The following is a 20020-nucleotide window of genomic DNA, read 5'->3' as shown; positions in this document are numbered from 1 at the left end:
TCCTGTCACAGAGATGTACCAGACTTTTCCCTTCAGTGCTTCTGTTGTCTCGTTGTTTGCCTCATCCTTTTCCTGGACTGGAACAAAGAGGGTGCGAAGAGAAGACAGAAGTTCGGTCATAGGGTTTCTGGAGTGCCCAGGGCCTTGCTGAATTAATTGGGGGCAAAGGACCTATCATTGCCAGGTCCTGCTGACCTGATGGGGACTTGGTCATCTATTGCATTTCCTAGGTGCCCAGTGGACAGAGAGCCAGGCTCTGTACTGCACCCGCTTCCAGGAGCCATCCTCTCAGGGAGGCAGGGCAAGTTTTGGACGAGGCCTCTTTGCTTCATCTGAATGTAGATAATGAAGCATATGCCATGGGTCTTGCCTTTCAGACACTGTGGGTCATCCTGGAGCAAGCCAGAGTCCTCGATAGGGTTGAGTTTGGGTGAAGCATCTCTCAGAGGTAGCCCCTGGCAGGAGTCACGATGGCCTAGTCAGGAGAGGGTCACATGGGCGATGGGGAGCGGTTGCTGAGTACCCTGACCCGGCCCAGGTCCAAGCACTGGCAGAGCCACTCTGGGGTACACAGCAGCACCAACACCAAGTCACGCTGTTGCCCCTGCTTCTCTCTCTCTCTCTCGCAGATTCAAAAATGTGTCCTTCATCATGAAATCCGTCCAAACAGCTATGATGCTTCGGGCCACATTCCCCAGGATGGTGGCAGGCTTTGATCTGGTAACGGACTGCACGACGAAGCTGTCTGAGAGCAGGGCCCCGCAGGCAGCTCTTCCCGCAGGCCTTGTTGGCTCCCACAGAAGCCCTCTGTAGAGGCACAGGCCTGGCCAGAGTTTAGCACTGACCTTCTCTGGGGGCCTGTAATCACAAGAGAAAAGGGAGCAGAAAGGGCCAGAAGGCTGAAAGGGGGAGTTGCAAAGTAAGGAGAATTCAAGGAGGTTGGGCAGGAATGGTGGGCTTACTCCCATTCCCCTGCCCTCCGCCCTTTTTCTAGCCCATGTTGCCCACCCACGGCTGGCTCTTAAAACCAGAGCACATGGCAGGGGAGTGTAAGAGGAGGCCTGGAAGCAGAGATGGGGCTAGCCTTGGGCAAAACTGTCCTCTGCCCCTCCACCAAATAAAATCCATCACCAGGTTCTGCCAGCCAGGGCACACTTCCCAGACGACAACCCATTAAATCTTGTTAGGGAAGGTCAAGTAGTTTGAACTAACTGGCTAAAAGGTGCTCCTGACTCCCTCTTACAGAATCTGTACATTTTACCTGAGTCTATGCTTAAGCTCCTGTTTTCAGACCATCCAGAGCTCAGGAATGGATTTCAAAGACTGATTTTGTTTGGACCCGGGATGCCCTCCTGGGATCCCTGAGGGTTGCTCAAAGGGTCTGGCCTCTCCTGAATGGGGCAGAAGGCCCTCTCATCTCACCTCTTCCCTCTTCGTGCAGCACGGACAAAGGAGGCTGGGAAAGAGCACCTCTAGTATAGACCTTCCAGAACAGTCCCTACAGGGGCTGTAATGGACAAGCCCTAGAGGGAAATTAGGGTTGGAAGGGGGCTAGGTAGTTGTTCAAAGGGATCTACTCACAAGTTCCAGCTCTATTGCGAGCCTGCACTCCATTCTACTACGTTGAATATCCGTATTTGACTTATTATAAAAATGTGTCTTTGTCTGCCCCCCCCAACAAATTAAAATCAGCTTCTGAAGGAGATATGCTTGTTATCCTAAGGCGCACTTCCTCTTGGCACATAGCTACAAAGCCCTGGGGGTATGTGTGGTTTAGTTTGAGAAGCATAATTTTGTTGTAGTGACAGCTGAGGCATGGACCAAGCAGATGGCTCCATGTCCCCTCCTCTCTGTCCTGCAGGTGGGGCGTGAGGACACTGGCCATACCTTGTATGACTACAGGAAGGCTTTGATGATACCCACCTTGCAGGGCATTAAACTGCCTTACTTTTTCCATGCTGGAGAGACAGGTGAGCCATCTGAAGACAAGCAGAACAAAGGAGGTGATGGATAGGAGGGCGGCTCCTCATTCAAGAGAACTGATGGAATTCTGGGGCAGTATTAGTATTGTTGATAGTCTTTTTGTGGCACTTGTTAATTTCATATGCGTTATTTCACTTAATCCTAATGGCAACCCCTGGAGAAGGAATAATAATGATAATAACAGTATCTTTACATACATTCTTTCTTTCTTTCTTTCTTTTTTTAAAGATTTATTTATTTATTTTTTTGTTTGACAGACAGAGATCACAAGCAGGCAGAGAGACAGGCAGATGGAGAAGGAGGGGAAGCAGGCTCCCTGCTGAGCAGAGCCCCGATGCAGGGCTCCATCCCAGGATCCTGGGATCATGACCTGAGCCGAAAAGGCAGAGCCTTTAACCCACTGAACCACCCAGGCCCCTCTATTTCTTTTTTCTTTTCTTAAAGATTTTATTTATTTATTTGACAGACCAAGATCACAAGTAGGCAGAGAGACAGGCACAGAGAGAGGCAAAAGCAGGCTCCCCGCTGAGCAGAGAAGCCGACATGGGGCTCGATCCCAGGACCCCAGGATCATGACCTGAACCGAAGGCAGAGGCTTTAACCACTGAGCCACTTAGGTGCCCCTTCTTTTCTTTTCTTTTTTTTTTTTTAAGATTTTATTTATTTATTTGACAGAGAGAGTATGCAAGTAGGGAGAGCAGCAGGCAGAGGGGCAGGGAGAAGCAGGCCCCCCGAAGAGAAGGGAGCCCAATGTGGGGCTCGATCCCAGGACCCTGAGATCATGAACTGAGCCAAAGGCAGATGCTTAACCTACTGAGCCACCTAGGTGCCCCACATGTATTATTTCTAATTTTCACCCTGGTCCTGCTGGGAAGGTGTTTTTAATCCCTATTTTATTTTATTTAAAAGATTTATTTCTTTGGGTGGGAGAGGCAAAGGGAGAGGGAGAGAGAATCTCAAGCAGACTCCCCACTGAATGCAGAGCTGGACAGCAGGTACCATCTCAAGACCCTGAGATCATGACCCTGAGATCATGACCTGAGCTGAAATCAAGAGTAGGGTGCTTATCCAACTGAGCCACCCAGGCACCCTTCCCATTTTATAGGTGAAAAGCCCAAGTCTCCAAACACAGAGTGGTTGGTCCAAAGGCAAGGAGCTGGTCATTAGTGGAGTTTAAATTTGAGCCCTTTCTGATGATCTCCATTTTATAATGAGCAAATTGTGCTTAAGAAATTAATGCACTTGTCCAAAATCACACAGGAGTCTAGAACCAGGCCTGCACTAGCAGCTAGGAGGCTCTGTCCACACTTGTCAGTGCTGAACAGGAGACCCCACCCAGCTCAAGCCGTCCCCACTGCTATTGTTTCTGAAATGCCATTAGCCTAGCCACAGCTTTGTTCCCCAAAGCTCACTCTACAGGCTCATGGGTCATCTCTGAGACCTTCCCATTTTACAGTCCTTAAAATATGTAAACCCTAAGCCAAGGGAATCCCAGATCATGGCTGCAATTCCAGGTCAAAATGAAGATGTCAGGAGGAAAACTTGCTGCTGTGTCTCACCTGGTGTCCCTGAGTGCCTTAGGCACCTGTCATCCTTAGAAGTGAAGAGTAGTGGGGGCTTGAATTTCACAACCAGGCTCAACCCTTCGTTTATCACACCACCTCTCAGAGGAAGGGTCCGTGTGCATTAATCTCTTTTTCCCTGACATTTTAAGTCATTTTGGATCCAATTTAGATAAGATTTGTAGGAGATTTGAAGAATTGTTTGTGGGGATGTGATAAGGGCTAGGGGTTGTTAACCATTAAGAGCTTGTGGTCTAGTTGGGAAAACCATACTTACCTGTGTGAAATAATTTCAACAGTATGAAACACTGTACCAGGATCTAACCACATTCTAAGATGCATGGCCCTAAGAGAGGATTTTGCCAGGAGAAATACAGGTATTAATACTATTACCAAGAGTCATGTTCTTATTTTTAAAAAGGAAGAGGGGCACCTGGGTGGCTCAGTGGGTTAAGCCTCTGCCTTCGGCTCAGGTCATGATCTCAGGGTTCTGGGATCGAGCCCTACATCGGGCTCTCTGCTCAGCAGGGAGCCTGCTTCCTCTTCTTTCTCTGCTTGCCTCTCTACCTACTTGTGATCTCTATCTGTTAAGCAAATAAATAAAATTTAAAAAAAATTAAAAAAGAAGAGGGGTGCCTGTGTGGCTCAGTTGGTTAAGCATCTGCCTTTAGCTCAGGTCATGATCCCAGAGTCCTGGGATTGAGCCCCATGTTGGGCTCCCCACTCAGCGGAGCCTGCTTTTCCCTCGCCCTCTACCACTCCCCCTTCTCATGTGTTCTCTTTTTCTCTCAAATAAATAAATAAAATCTTTCAAAAAATTAAATAAAATAAAACAAAAGTGATCTGGGGTGCCTGGGTGGCTCAGTCAGTTAAGCACCTGCCTTTGGCTCAGGTCATGATCCTGGAGTCCCAGGATCGAGTCCTGCATCAGGCTCGCTGCTCAGTGGGCAGGGAGTCTGCTTCTCCCTTTCCCTCTTTTCTTCCCCTGGCTTATCCTCACTCTCTCACTCACTCTCTCTCTCTCAAATAAATAAATAAATAATTCTTAAAAAGGATTTATTGGGGTGCCTGGGTGTCTCAATGGGTTAAAGCCTCTGCCTTCAGCTCGTGTCATGATCCCAGGGTCCCGGAATTGAACCCCGAATCGGGCTCTCTGCTTAGCAGGGAGCCTGCTTCCCCCCCACCCCCTGCCTGCCTCTCTGCCTACCTGTGATCTCTGTCTGTGAAATAAATAAATAAAATCTTTAAAAAAATAAAAAATAATTTAAAAAACCTAGAATTTTCATATTTTACATGTAGATCAGTTAGAATGCTTTTGGCTTCCAGGAATGGAATATGCACATTTAATAGGTTTTGCAACAAGGTCATCTATTTTGGATCATCTGTTTTGGACCCCGAGATCATATTCTGAGCCAAAGGTAATCACTTAACCGACTGAGTCACCTATTATTTTACATAATAAGTGACCTCTGCTTTCCTCTTCAAATCCAGGGGTTCACTGTACTTGGTTGTCAGATAGTCACGTTACATTTAGGTGTAACCAATTCAGTGAATCAAGAATCAAGATATTTGCTCCAGGGCATCTCTTTTATCAGGGAAGAAGCCCAAGAGCTCTCCACCAATTACCTTCCATGCCAGCATTAGGACTATTCTAGCTGCAAGGGAAGCCAGCAGAGTCAGGACCTGTAATTTTCACCCTCCAAAGAAAGCCCTGCCAGCAAGAAAGATACAGTGGGGCTGGCTGGTAAATAAGCAGTACCTGCCACCACCTTGCTGGTCATTGTGATCTTGTAGTCGATGTTGCAGTTCATATTGGTGAAGATACAAATTGAGTAGGTACATCCAAGTAATTATATCGAGAGTTTGCAACACATTATTGTAAAGATAATAAACAAAGTTCCCAAGAAATCGCTCTTGAAACAAACAAATGGAAAGAAAGAAGATAGACTGTGGAGTCAGACAGACTAAGGTTCGAAACCTAGTAATACTTAATTGAGTACACTCCTTCAATTTATAAAGTCTGTTTAAGTTTCAACTTCCTCATCTGGTATATACATACATAAAATAAAGGCTTTTATTACCTTTTGCTAGCATTGTTACCGAGAAAATTGTGTGTGTGTGTGTGTGTGTGTGTGTGTGTGTGTGTGTGTATGCGCGCGCACACGCACACTTGTGCATGCACATTTGTGTGTTCTTTTTCTTGCTTGGGGATTGGAAGTGTTTATCTGAGTATGGTCAATGGGCCAGATCCATTTGACTGAAAACTATCCCTTTCCCCCAGACTGGCAGGGTACTTCCATAGATAGAAATCTTCTGGATGCTCTAATACTGAACTCTACCAGGATTGGCCATGGATTTGCTTTGACCAAACACCCAGCAGTCTGGGCTGACTCCTGGAAGAAGAACATCCCCATGGAAGTCTGTCCCATCTCCAACCAGGTATGTGTGATCCATGCGACCAACCCTCCAATCTCAGCCTCTGTTCTGATTTCCCAAACTCTTTCCTGTATAATTTCTTGCTCCTCAGCTCACCTGTTTTTGGTATTCCTCCACTGTCTCACTCCGATTAGTAAGTTATTTAGGAATGGCCCCTTGCCTAACCCATTCATAACAATGAGGCAGCAGTGAGGGTCCCCAGTGGTGTGGAATTTTGGGCAAAGCTATAGACAAAGCTAAAGGGACAGTGAGGAAGCCTAGTGAAGTGGGAGGGGCTATGGGATACTGCTGTTTTCACAGTTGCTTGGGGTTCTTGTGCGCCTGTCTGTCTTCCTGTGTTCAGGAGAGCAGCTCTGAGCCAGACCAAGAGAGAGACCAAATGTTTGTGGTGGTAAAGAAACCTGGAAAAAATTAGGAAGAACACAAGGCCTGGCTCTATTTCTGTGTTGTGACCAGAAGTCATTCCAGTAGTCAGGGATGATGAGGGTAAGAAAGGAGCTGGTTATCCTCAGGGTCTTGCCTCTCTTGGGACAGCTCTTTTTATGGTCAAAGTTTGTCCTCCTTTGCCTCTTATTGGCAGGTTCTGAAACTGGTGTCTGACTTGAGAAATCACCCTGCTGCTGTTCTGATGGCCACTGGGTACCCCATGGTGATCAGCTCTGATGACCCAGCTGTCTTTGGTGCCAAAGGCTTATCCTATGATTTCTATGAGGCCTTCATGGGCATTGGGGGAATGGCAGCTGATCTGAGGACCCTTAAACAGCTGGCTATGAACTCTATCAAGTGAGTATCTTGTGTACTTCCCAGATCCCCAACTCCCTCTTCTGCCCTATGACTTGTGTTTATCTCTCCTAGAGTTTTGGGGAAGAGGTCTGGAAGGTTTTTTATGGTTTTTTGTTTGTTTGTTTGTTTGTTTGTTTTTTACATTGCCTCTGTTTCCTTATTGCTCTTGGACTGGGGAGAAATGTGCTCTGCAAACATCTGAGACCCCCTCAGCTTTTCCCCAACCCTTTCTCTCCTGACCTGAGTGCCTTTTCTCTTGTAGGTTCAGCACCTTGTTGGATACTGAGAAAAAGGCTGCCATGAAAACCTGGGAGGAAAGATGGACTAAGTTTGTAGCAGACCTGGCTAGGAGGCCAAAGTGAGAAGATAGCCATTTATTACCCTGTTCCTCTGCTTCCCTCTGCAAGCTGTTTTCACCTTCTATCATTCATTCTTGAACCCACTCCAGTATAGTTTCTACCTGCATTTCTTTTTTATTTTATTTTATTTGATGGGGCGGGGGGACACAAGCAGAGGGAGTAGGAGAGGGAGAAGCAGGCTTCCCACTGAGCAGGGAACCCGATGTGGGACTCCATCCTAGGACCCTGGGATCATGACCTGAGCTGAAGGCAGACACTTAATGACTGAGCCCCCCAGGTGCCCCTCTACCTCCATTTCTTTATCAAAACTGACTTGTCATCAATGGTCTCTACATTGCTTGACCTCTCAGAAACACTCGAACAGTCTACCAAACTAATCTTTTTGAAATATTCTTTTCTCTCAACCTCAGTGACATCAACTCTTTTGGTTTCTCCTTTCTCTCTGGCAGTTGCTCCCAGGGTCCCTTTTCCAGATGCTCTTCTCTCTCAGATCTCTGTGTTGCATTTCCTTGGGGCTTAGTTTTGCCTCTCCTCTGTTATGTCTCTGCTTCTCTCTTCTTCTCTCTCACTCTATAGTCTTTTCCTAGATAGTCTCATCCACTCCTTCGCTTTTAAATACCATTTATTTGCTGATGATTCCCAATATATTTATTCACTTGGAAGGGTCACAAGAATTTCAGAAACCTACTGTGTGCAATTCTGAACTCACAATCTCTTCCCTTTCAACTTTTTCCTGGACTTTCTCATCTTGGTAAATGGGACCTCCTTCCATTCCACCCAGCTGCTCTATGTAGAATTTTTCAGTGAAATTCTTGATACTGTTCTCTCCACTTGGTCCCTACATCCAAATGTATCTTGAATCCTCCACGTATCTCTATCTCTATTACTATTGGCTGAGTTCAAGCCACTATCACTTCTTGTCTGAGTTATAATAGCCTCTTAATTGATCTCTTCTTTCTTTCTTTTTTTTTTTTGCCTTCTTCCTTTCAAATTTTGCAAAGCAATGACTTTTTTTTTTTTTTAAGATTTTATTTATTTATTTGACAGAGATCACAGGTAGGGAGAGAGGCAGGCAGAGAGAGAGGAGGAAACAGGCTCCCTGCTGAGCAGAAAGCCTGACTCAGGCTCGATCCCAGACCTGATCCAAAGGCAGAGGCTTTAACCCACTGAGCCACCCAAGGGCCCCCAGAGCAATGACTTTTTAAAAATTAAATTAAATCACCTTACTCCATTGCTTACAAGTCAGTGCACTTATGAAAATTCAAATGTTTCAGAAGGGCACATAGCTTCCTTTTTAACCTGAATCCCTTCCAGCATCATCCTACTCCAGTCCCTCTGATTGTACCAGATTCTGGCCACACTGGTCCTTTGTTTCTCAAATATCCTGAACTCTATGCTGCGTCAGAGTCTTCTCCCATTCTCTCTGCCTGGGATATTCTTTCTTTCCACTTTGTCTAACTAACTCCTGCTCATCCTTCAGGGTTCACCTTTAATGTCACTGTCTCAGAAAAGTTTTCTAGACCCCTAACATATTAATATCTCTCATGGCACCTTGCTTTTCCCCTTCATGACTCTTACTGTAATTTGTAATTATATATTTATTTCTGTGTTTATAGTCTCCCTCCCTTAGACTGTAAACTCTGTGTAGGCAGGTACTAATGATTGTTTCATGCACACTGTGAACCCAGAGCCTAGCTCCTTGCCCCAAACCTGGTCAGTACTCAATAAAAGATAAGTTGAATGAAATGGGTATAACTTGTAGGTATTGAGCCGGTTGCTTAAGCAGGAGGGAACAAAGCCAAGGCTTCCCTAAGAAAAGACCTCATGTGATCAAATTCTGGCACCTGGCCTAGTCTTCAGGAGAAGGAAAGCAAGACGCCAGCCTTGTCTTTACTTGACTAAAGGAGGTGAAGGAGGATGAAAGAATTCCTTAGATGTTGCAGGGGGATTCAAATGTCTTCTCATCCATCACCCATCACCTGCACCTGAGCTAAAAGGCAGCAGCCCACTGTCTCTTCATGAGTGGTTTATCACTGTTTGGTTCATGACACTGGAAAGAGTCTTGCTGATTAGGGATCCTCAACCACAGGCTGGTACCCAGATGGTACAAGATGATTTTTAAGATCCTGTCTAATTCTGACAGTCTTTGATTTATTGCCTTAACCAATCCCATAATATAGGTCCCAACTCAGCTGACTTAAATTTAATAAATGGTGAAAGTGGAACGTAGCAGAATGGACTTCTGTAGCAAGTTGTCATGACTTAGAGTTCTCCCAGGAGTGTAAGGTCTCTGGCCTGGGCTTGGTGTGATCTCTGATTTGGCAAATTAAACCAGCTACTATTCTTGTCTTCATGCCTGGTTCAAGAGGCCGAGTCCTAACAGTGAACTAGAAACATCAACAGAACCAGATGCTAAGTTATGAAGATCTGAGAAACAGGTTGTAACCCCCTTGGAACTAAGTAATATTTCTGCCAGGAGTTGAGTCGTTAAATCTGATTTCACTTATTCCTCCTGTAGGACTTCCCAGAAGTTACCCTGACATATGTTTTTGGGGAGAACTCGTGTGTTAATTGAATTTTTGTAAATGAAATCATGCTGCACCTGGGGCCTTGCTACTTATTTAAAGGAAATCTGAAGCAAAACCTCCTGTTAAACATATTTTGTAATTTGAATTATGTAGTCTATATTTATTTATTTATTGGAATAAGGTTAAATGGTTTTTCCTTCTTTGTCAGGTGAATTGTCTGGTCTGGAAAAACGTAATGGCCAGGGACACCAAGAGTCCCTGACATGCCAGGCTTATTGTATAAGTCCCTATTATCTGGCCCCTGATGAATGCCCCAGTCTAGCTCCATCCTGGAACTTTTCATCAGCTGGCATAGCTCCCAGGGAAGGACAGGGAGACTTCTCAAACTGAGGGAATGTTGTTGGAGATGCAAATCATCCTGTTTCCCAGCAGGTGAGAATTTGGGATCCAGCCTTAGGGAAAACCATGGAACATTTTTCTTTTTATCTTGAAATAATGTGAAACCTTCAGAAAACTCACAAGAATAGTACAAAGAACTCTAACATACTCCTTGTCTAGGTTCGCCAATTATTGACATTTACAACATTTGCTATACCCTTCTCTCTGCATATATATCTGTATCTCTTGTTTTAAAATTAACATATAATGTATTATTTGTTTCAGGGGTGCAGGTCTGTGATTCATCAGTCTTACACAATTCACAGCACTGTCCCCATAGCGCATACCCTCCCCAGTGTCCATCACACAGCCACCCCCTCCCTCCTACCCCCCAAGCAGCCCTCAGTTTGTTTCCTGAGATTAAGTCTCTTATGGTTTGTCTCTGTATCTCTTTCAATGTCTGCATAATAGATCCTATTTTTTCTAACCAATTGAGACCTAAGATAGCATTATGACCCATTACTTGTAAACACTGCCATGCACATTTACCAAAGATGGTGTCATTCTCCTATGTAATCACACTATAACCATATACTGTGATTGTATATGGTTATAATTGTATAATTTCCAAAGTAGGAAATTAACATTGATAAGATAATACCATCCAGCTCTGGCCCTTCTGGGCATATTTCTTTTCTGGCCCAGAAAGATCTTAAAGACTGAACCCAGAATCACATATTACACTTAGTTATGCTCTCTCTTGTCTCTCTACTCTGGGACAGTTCATCAGTCTTCCTTGTCTTTTGTGACCTTGACATTTTTGAAGAGTACAAACAATTATTTGGTAGAGTGTGTCTCATTTCACATCTATGTAATGTTTCCTTCTGAAGAGATTCCAATTTATACATTTTCAGGGGAAAGGCCTCAGAAGGGACGCTTTGTCCTTTGTGCATCACATGGGGCGGGGGTGGGAGGTGGGGCAGGGCACATGGATCATGGCCTGCTGGAGGCCGTCTGCACCAGCAAGCAACAAATAGTCACCTGTTGTAAAACCAATGGTGGTCTGAAATCGGTCTTTGTGGCATTTTGAATAACTTTTTTTTTTTTAAGATTTTATTTATTTGACAGAGAATACAAGCAGTGGGAGTGGGAGAGGGAAAAGCAGGCTCCCCGTCAAGCAGGGAACTCCATGTGGGACTCCATCCCAGGACCCTGGGATCATGACTTGAACCAAAGGCAGACAATGACTGAGCCACCCAGGCACCCCTATAACTGTTTTTTGTTTCTTTTTTTTAAATGTTAGCTCTATCACTAGGGTCCATGGATTCTGATTCTTTTCAATGGACTCTACTCGAACACTATCATTATTTCTTTTAAGATGCTCACACTGTTCCAGCTTAACTCTGTTAAGCTGGCTCCTGTGACTGATAAATTCTTAAAATTTTTGAGAACTTCCTTATTTTTTGACACAATTAAATATCCTACGTTCATTTGTACTTTCCTCATCTCATACTGGACATGAGCTCTTCTCCAAAGAACTCTGGTTCCTTGGTTAGAAAACCTTGACCTGAGCATTAGGTGTGCTGCTGTGTGTATAAACATACATAAATGTAATTTATATATGTGCATATGTGACTATAACTTATATTGTTAAAAAGAAAACCACACTCCCAAAATGATGTCACTTAGGATAAGTTACCAAACTGGGGCCTAATACCTAATCTAACCGCATTTTCAACCCCCCCCCCCCAACCCTGGAAATGTAAGTCTTAACTGGTCAGTCAGGAATTTTCTAATCAGTACCAGTAAGATAATCTACCACACAGGCCCTCTCCATCTCCCAAAGATGAGGTCATCCACCTAATAAGAGCCTATGCCCTTCACCCTAAGGGGAGATGACCTTGCCTGGACTTATCTTTTCTTTTGCTAATAACTTCTTACCCCATCACCCCACTGTCTTTCCTTTTTTTTTTTTTTTGAAGATTTTATTTATTTATTTGACAGAGACACAGACAGAGAGGGAACACAAGCAGGGGAAGCAGGAGAGGGAGAAGTAGGCTTCGGGCTGAGCAGGGAGTCTGATGTGGGGCTCCATCCCAGGACCCCAGGATCATGACCTAAACCCAAGGCAGCTGCTTAACTACTGAACCATTCAGGTGCCGTTTACCTTGCTCCCACCCCTGCGTACCTTGCCCCCACCCCTGTCACCCCCTTTCCTATGAAAACCTTCCATTTTATAGGGCTCTTCTACTTGCTAGTTGGGATACTGCCTGATTCTGTGAGTCACTTAATAAAGCCAATTAGATCTTTGTATTTACTCAGTTGAATTTTTGTTTGTTAACTGTATATATTAGAACACATATATTTACACATATACATTAATATATATTTCCAAATTTGTCTATGTATATTAAAAAACCATGAGTTTGCAGGGTGCCTGGTTGACTCAGTTGGTAGAGCCTGTGACTCTTGATCTTGGGATCGTGAATTCAAGCCCCATGTTGGACCTGGAGCTTACTTTAAAAAAGCGAACAAACATAAGTTTGCACCCGTATCTCCCATTCCATTCAATACCATGGGTTTATTCCAGCCTCAGCTCTTCCCATATCTAACTCTGTTCCCCAGCTGTGAGAAACCTGACTGCTGCTAGCCCCGATGCATCTTCCTAGTTCCTGATTCCCCGGGCATGTGGTCCCTCCTAACCTCCCACTAACACTCCGCTGGCCCTGCAGGTCCCTCTGGTTCATGGGAAGGGAGGGGATGAACTCAGGGAAGGGAAGGGAAATGAGGGGAAGGGGAGAGGAGGGGAAGGGAGGGGAGGAAAGGGAAAAAGATTAGGAAGGAGAGAAGCAGGCAGGCCTTGTAGAGTTTGAAGAGATCTCTAGAAGGGAACAGATTCACTGGTGGTACTGAAGCTCTCCTTTCAGGGCCTTGCACATGCATGGACCTCTTCTAAGAGAACCCATGGAGTAGTAATTTAAAATATTTTTTCTTAAAAAAATAAAAAATTTTAAAAAATACTTTAAGAGTGTCCTTCAAATATGTATAAGCCCCAGGGTTCCACAAAATCTGGATCTGGGTCTTGCTCTAGCTCAGCTCTTCATCTGGAAGATTCAGTTGGTTAAGTGTACCTTCGGCTCAGGTCATAATCGCCAGGGCGCTGGGATTGAGCCCCACGGCAGGGTCCCTGCTCAGTGGGGAGCCTGCTTCTCCCTCTCCCTCTGTGATCTCTCTCACAAACAAACAAACAAACAAACAATTTTTTTAAAAGAAGATTTTATTTATTTGACAGACAGAGATCACAAGTAGGCAGAGAGGCAGGCAGAGAGGGAGGGAAGCAGGCTCCCCGCTGAGCAGAGAGCCTGATGCGGGGCTTGACCCCAGGACCCTGGGACCATGACCTGAGCCAAAAGCAGAGGCTTTAACCCACTGAGCCACCCAGGCGCCCCCAAACAAGTTTTTTTAAAAAAAGGAAAACAAGGGGAATGTATGTTGGCTGATAAGACTAGCAAACTGGAGATAAGTGTTACAGGGTCTCCGCTTGGAAGGGATCCTGAAAGCTATGTAAACCATAGCCGCTTCTGGAAGAGCCACCCAAAGAATCAGGAAGATGTGCCTGCTTGATTTTTAAAGCTCACCAGAACAGGATTCTGTAAACTGCCCCAGCCACCCAGTCCAGAATCCCAGAGTGTCCCTTTCCACAAGTTTGAGATTTTGTGTGACTGCTGGGATCCTTGCCTCTCCCAAGACTCCGTCATTGGAGGACTGGATATATAGAACTGTATCCACAGACCAACAGTAAGTTAGCATGCTGGCTTATAAATATTGTTTCCCATACGTAGTATGTTCTTTATATAGTAGTTACCCTAAAAATGACTTAACCTTCTTGGTCCTTTCTTCCCTGTGCAGAAAGGGGGTAAATGGAAGGGGGTGGCTGGCAGAGCTGTTGGGGTATCTGGGAGCCCGGTGGGGACAGGGAGCAGTTTCCAGCTGGCTTTCCGGGGATGGGGGCCACATCCTGAGTACTCAATGCTTACATGTAATGGTGTGCAGGGTGAGGACCAGAGCTGCTGAGTTTCAGTGTATCTCAGCTTTCAGCCGAAAACCTCTTCCTCCTCCACCTTCAGGGTGGCCTGGATCCAGTCCAAAGGGACCTTGCCTGGGGACTGGCCAGAGATCATACGTAAGGCAGATGAGGTCTGTCCTGGTCCAGCCAGATCTTCCCAGGGCTAAGGCCCTTCTGGGGCAGGGAAGGGTAGAAGACTGGAATTTTTAGAGTCATCGCATACTGGAGCTGGGAGAGGCCTAAAGATCATCTTATCTAACTCTGTGTTAACAGAGGACTCACTTAAGGCCCAGAGAGGGTAAACAACTCTCTCAAGGTCACACAGTAGGTAACAGCAGGTTTCCAGATTCTTAGGTCGGGGTTCATACTACAACACAGGGCTGTTCTCTCTTCTTGTCTGAAGCACCTCTCAGTAACAGGTTTCCAGAAACTCCTGGCAGGCCTAGGTCAGTTCTCGACTCAGAGGGTGGAATTGGGCAACTGCAGCCTCCAACTCACCCTCAGACAAACTCTCCACCATTCCCTTTGCTTGATGAGGACAGAACCATTAGCCCTACTGGGAGCAGTGATCTTCCTCCTGGGACAGGCTGACCCCTCTTGTGAGCCCTGGCTCTCCTTTGGCCGAGTTCCAGTCCCGGAAACCTGCTCAGTTTCCTGTCCCCTACCAGGAGGAATGGATCCTTGGAGTCTAGGGCCTTCTCTTTGTCGGGTTTGTCCAGGGTTTGTCCAGGGTTTGTCCAGGGTTTGTCCAGGGTTTGTCCAGGGTCCCTGGGAAGGCAGAACTCAGGTCCTGGGAATCTCCGCCAGCCCCCACCCCCACCGATCCCCAGCTTGCAGACAGCTGTGGTCCTCGGAGGCCCCCATGACTGCCATTTAGTGGGAAATGGCCCGAGACCGAAGCATGTGGAAAGCAAATGGCGATTAGTGTGAGACTGAGGATGGGAAGAAGGACCTTTCCTGGCGGGAACCTCGTTCTCTTCACCTGTGGCAAGGGGCAGGCTGACTGCGGCGTGCTGCTGACCCCTGGTGGCCACCCGCGGGACCAAAGAAATGTCTCCCGCAGCGCCATTCTCCTTTTCGTTCCCTTATCCTCTGCTGTCGCCTCCTGTCAGTGCTGGGAGTAACACTTAAGACAATAAGTAACATTTAATAATAATACTTTCTGATTGTAAAACATGCTTGTAGTAGCGAATTTGTAAACTCCAAAAAGTATAGATGAAACAAAAATTAACCATTTTGGGGCACCTGACTGGCTCAGTCAGAGGAGTGTGGATTCTTGATTTCTGGGTTCTGGGTTTGATCCCCAAGTGGGGTGTAGAGATTACTTAAATAAATGAAACTATTTTTTAAAAGATTTTATTTATTTATTTGACAGAGAGAGAGAGAGAGAGCACACCAGCAGGCAGAGCAGCAGGCAGAGGGAGAGAGAGAAGCAGGTTCCCTGTGGAGCAAGGAGCCTGATGCGGGGCTGGATCTCAGGACCCTGAGATCATAACCTGAGCCAAAGGCAGCCACTTAACCCACTGAGCCACACAGGTAGCTCTACAGTTACTATTTTGCTCCATTCCCTACCCACAGTATAATAGTCCTCAAGGTCTCATCCCAGTTCCCTTCTTCTGCCTTACCTCTTGCCACTACTTTCCTCATATGCTTTGCTTTTAGCTGCCTCATTTTCCCCTCCCAGGTAGAAAGGTCTGCTCTTGACTTTGGGCCATCCTGTATGTACAAATTTAGAGCACATAGTATAGGATGAGGGGGTAGTGCCATAATTATTTTTAAATTGTATTATATTTATTTATTAAAATATTTTATTTCTTTATTTGACAGAGAGAGAGAGTGAGCACAAGCAAGGGAAGCAGCAGAGTGAGAGGGAGAAGCAGGCTGTCCACTGATCAGGGAGCCCCAAGCAGGGCTCTATCCCAGGACCATGAGCCGAGCCGAAGGCAGACGCCCAACCAACTGAGCCTCCCAGGCGCCCCTAAATTTTATTGTATTTAAAATAAAAATTTTGAATAGGTATACAATCATATTTTTAAAAAGAAAAAAATATGTGATAAGAACAGATTGGAAAGCCTTACGTCCATCCCAACTTCACCCCATCCTCTTTCGCCCCCCACCTATTTTTCCCACAATAATTAGTAGTTTCTCGTGTTTCTTTGTGCAAAATAAATGACTGCAAATATGAATGTTCTGTTTTCCCTTTTCTGATACAAAAGACAGCATATTATGCATACTGTTCTGGATTTTGGTTTTTTTATTTAACAGTATGCCCTGGGAATCTTTCCATTTTGGGTTACAGAGAGTACTTCCTTTTTCTAACTCAGTGTTTCATTGTGGTAACATGCCATAGTTAACAAAGCCCCAACAAGTTGGCATCTGGATAGCTTTCAAATATCCTTTATTATAAACACTGTTGCACTAGATTAAGTACCTGCTTTATTTGATGAATGAAGAAGAGGCCAAGTACCAAGAGCCTTGCAGACACTTCCCTGGGTTTATAGACTTGTGTCTTTCCGGATTCCTCCATGACGGCAGCTCAGGTGAGGCCCAGAGAAGGTGCTGTCATCACCTGTGCACTGGCTGATGGGAAGCAGGGTCTTCCTTTATAGGTCACAGGCCTGGTCCACGTAGATTAGAAATAGAAATGGAAAAAAGAACAAAGTGCCAATGAGATTTTTAAGGAACAATAAGGAATCACTTTCTTTACCTTTTCCTTTTCTCTTCTTTCTTTTCTTTCTTTCCTCCTTCCTTCCTTTCTTCTTTATTTTTCTTTAAGATTTATTTCTTTATTTGAGAGAGAGAGAAAGAGAGAGAATGCCATTGGGGAGGGGCAGAGGGAGAGGGGGAGAGAATTTGAAGCAGCCTCCTCACTGAGCCTAGATCCTAACATGGGGCTCAAGCTCAGGACCCTGAGATCATGACCTGAGTCAAAACCAAGAGTCCCACGCTCAACTGACTGTGCTCCAATTTTCTTTTCTATCAGACACAATTTTCTGTAGTACATAAGGGACTTTTGCAACACTGACTGTTCTGTAAAAGGGGTGGAGGGCTCGAGGAGTCGATGCCTTCTAGACTGTGAGCTCTGGTAATGGCCTTTTCCTGAAACTCTTTCTTTGCTTCCTTCAATCATCTCCTGATGCTTGGAGCTCATCTAAGTTTCCAGACCTCATTCAGAAAAGTCCTGCCCTCCTTTACTCTTGAATAACTCACCTTGGGCTGAGAACAGAGTGCTGGCGCTCTAGCTCTAGTTCTGCCTCTATTCCCATTGTGTGTGTGTGTGTGTGTGTGTGTGTGTGTGTGTGTGTGTGTGTGTGTTCTCAAGCATTGTCACTAGAGGGTCTGGGCTGGGTGTTTTCTTAGGAACCTTTCTGGCTCTGATGTTCTCTTCTTCATTGCTCTTAAGGAAAAGTTAACACTATAGGGAGAAACCACAGTCTATAGGAAGGCAATGGGCACAACGAATAAAGGGAGATATCATCCTTTGAAAGGATGGAAATATCATCCTTTGAAAAATCAAACCCTGGGGTGCCTGCGTGGCTCAGTGGGTTAAAGCCTCTGCCTTCGGCTCAGGTCATGATACCAGGGTCCTGGGATCGAGCCCTGCATTGGGCTTTTTGCTCAGCAGGGAGCCCGCTTCCCCCTGCCCCCCTACCCCCACCCCCCCAGCTCTCTGCCTACTTGTGATCTCTCTGTCTGTCAAATAAATAAATAAAATCTTTTTAAAAATATTTTATTTATTTATTTGACAGAAAGAGAGAGAGAGAGACAGTGAGAGAAGGAACATAAGCAGGGGGAGTGGGAGACGGAGAAGCAGGCTTCCCACCAAGCAGGGAGCCCGATGCGGGGCTCAATCCCAGGACCCTGGGATCATGACCTGAGCCAAAGGCAGATGCTTAATGACTGAGCCACCCAGGCACCCCAATAAATAAAATCATTTAAAAAAACCCCAGACCCTGAGTTAATCTTGGAAAGAAACATGGTGAGGGCAAGTTGGGCAACCACAGGACCTGGTGGTCTCGGATGAAGGCCTACTCCTTCTCTTCTGCTCTGTTTCAGGAGTAATATGGCAGAGACTGATGTTATCCCGTGGTCTATGTTACCCCTTTATACTTAGAAATAAAGATTTCTTTTTAAAATAAATAATAAATAAACTATTGGGACTGCATAAAAATAAAAAGCTTCTGCTGAGCAAAGAAAATTAGAATCAACAAACCTACTGAGTGGGAGAAGGTGTTTGTAAATGACATATCTGATAAAGGCTTAGTATCCAAAATATTAAAGAACTTATACAACTCAACACCAAAAACCCAAATAATCCCATTAAAAATGGGCAGGAGATGTGAACCAATCTCCAGAAGAAGACATCCAGATGGCCGACGACACATGAAAAGATGATCAACATTTCTCATCGTTAGGAAATGCAGATCTATACTACAATATCACCTCACACCTGTCAGAATGAGTACAATTAACAACACAAGAAACAAGTGTTGGTAAGGATGTGGAGAAAAAGGAACCCTTGTGCGCTGTTGGTGGGAATGCAACTGGTGCAGCCACTGTGGAAAACAGTACAGAGAGGGACAACCAGGTGGCTCAGTTGGGTTAAGCATCTGCCTTTGGCTCAGGTCATGATGCTGACCTGATTAAAAAATATTTATTTATTTATTTAAAAAAAAGATTTATTTATTTATTTATTTATTTATTTATTTATTTATTTATTTTTGAGAGCTTGAGAGATAGTGAGAAAGAGCACTAACAGGGTAGGAGGGAGAAGCAGGCTCCTGGCTGAGTCTGGAACTGGAGGTAGAGCTTGATCCCAGGGCTCTGGGATCATGACCTGAGCTGAAGGCAGACGCTTAACTGACTGAGCCATCCAGACGCTCCAGCAATAGTTCATTTTTGTTTTTGTTTCCCTTGCCCCAGAAGACCTATCTAGAAAAATACTGCTACTGCTGATGTCAGAGAAATTACTGCCTACACTTTCTTCTAGGATTTTTATGGTTTCAGATCTCACATTTAGATCTTTAATCCATTTTGAGTTGATTTTTGTATATAGTGTAAGAAAATGGTCCAGTTTTGGGGCAACTGGGTGGCTCAGTAGGTTGTCTGCCTTTGACTCAGGTCATGATCCCAGTGTCCTGGGATTGAGCCCCACCAAGGGCTCTCCACTCATTGGGGAGCCTACTTCTCCCTCTCCCTCTGCCTGCTGCTCTGCCTAGTTGTGGTCTCTGTCAAATAAATAAAATTTAAAAAAAGAAAGAAAATGGTCCATTTTCATTCTTTTGCTTGTTGCTGTCCAGTTTCCCCAGCACCATTTGTTGAAGAGATTTTCTTTTTCCCGTTGGATATTCTTTCCTGCTTTATCAAAGATTAATTGGCCATGTAATTGTGAGTTTATGTCTGGACTGTCTATTCTGTTCTATTGTGTCCACTTTTGTGCCAATACCATACTGTTTTGGCTACTGCCCTTTGTAGTATATCTTGAAATCTGAGACTGTGATACTTCCTGGTTTATTCTCTTTCCAGATCGCTTTGGCTATTCAGGATCAGAGTCTAGGGATTAAACTCTACTTTGGGCTCCCTGCTCAGCAGAGGTCTGCTTCTCCCTCTGTCCTTCATCCTGCTCATGCTCTCTCTTGCTCTCGTTCAAATAAATAAATAAAATATATTTAAATTTTTTTTTATTTATTTGACAGAGAGAGCATAAGCAGAGGGAGAAGCAGCCAGAGGGAGAGAAAAAAGCAGACTTCCCACTGAGCAAGGAGCCTGATACAGGGCTTGATCCCGGGACTCTGGGATGTTACCTGAGCCAAAAGGAGACACTCAACCAACTGAGCCACCCAGGCACCCCTTGGTGGAGTCTTTAGTGTTTCCTGTATATAGTATCATATCATCTGCATATAGCGAAAGTTTTACTTTTCTTCT

General features: G+C 45.0%; 1 protein-coding gene across 8 annotated transcripts in view; it reads left to right on the top strand.

Annotated features, from left to right (window-relative positions):
• ADA2 (adenosine deaminase 2) overlaps positions 1–19810 on the top strand; it is a 38100-nt gene extending 18290 nt beyond the window's left edge. The window contains exons 7-12 of one of the 8 annotated variants that reach the window (XM_032349241.1): positions 630–720; positions 1862–1970; positions 5827–5984; positions 6562–6764; positions 7027–7122; positions 15923–15961. In XM_032349241.1, the coding sequence (XP_032205132.1) occupies positions 630–720; positions 1862–1970; positions 5827–5984; positions 6562–6764; positions 7027–7122; positions 15923–15935 (670 nt within the window). In that variant the 3' untranslated portion in view covers positions 15936–15961. Of the gene's footprint in view, positions 1–629; positions 721–1861; positions 1971–5826; positions 5985–6561; positions 6765–7026; positions 7296–9859; positions 10329–15470; positions 15488–15922; positions 15962–17844; positions 17862–19791 lie in introns of those variants that run through there. The other 7 variants (XM_032349242.1, XR_004287090.1, XR_004287092.1 and 4 more) reach the window with 7 other exon arrangements.
• The last annotated feature ends 210 nt before the right edge of the window (positions 19811–20020 follow it).

Source organism: Mustela erminea, chromosome 6, assembly GCF_009829155.1.
Source record: "Mustela erminea isolate mMusErm1 chromosome 6, mMusErm1.Pri, whole genome shotgun sequence".
Lineage (NCBI taxonomy): Eukaryota > Metazoa > Chordata > Mammalia > Carnivora > Mustelidae > Mustela > Mustela erminea.
The sequence above is the reverse complement of the archived record's forward strand: the minus strand, read 5'-3'. Positions and strand labels throughout refer to the sequence as shown.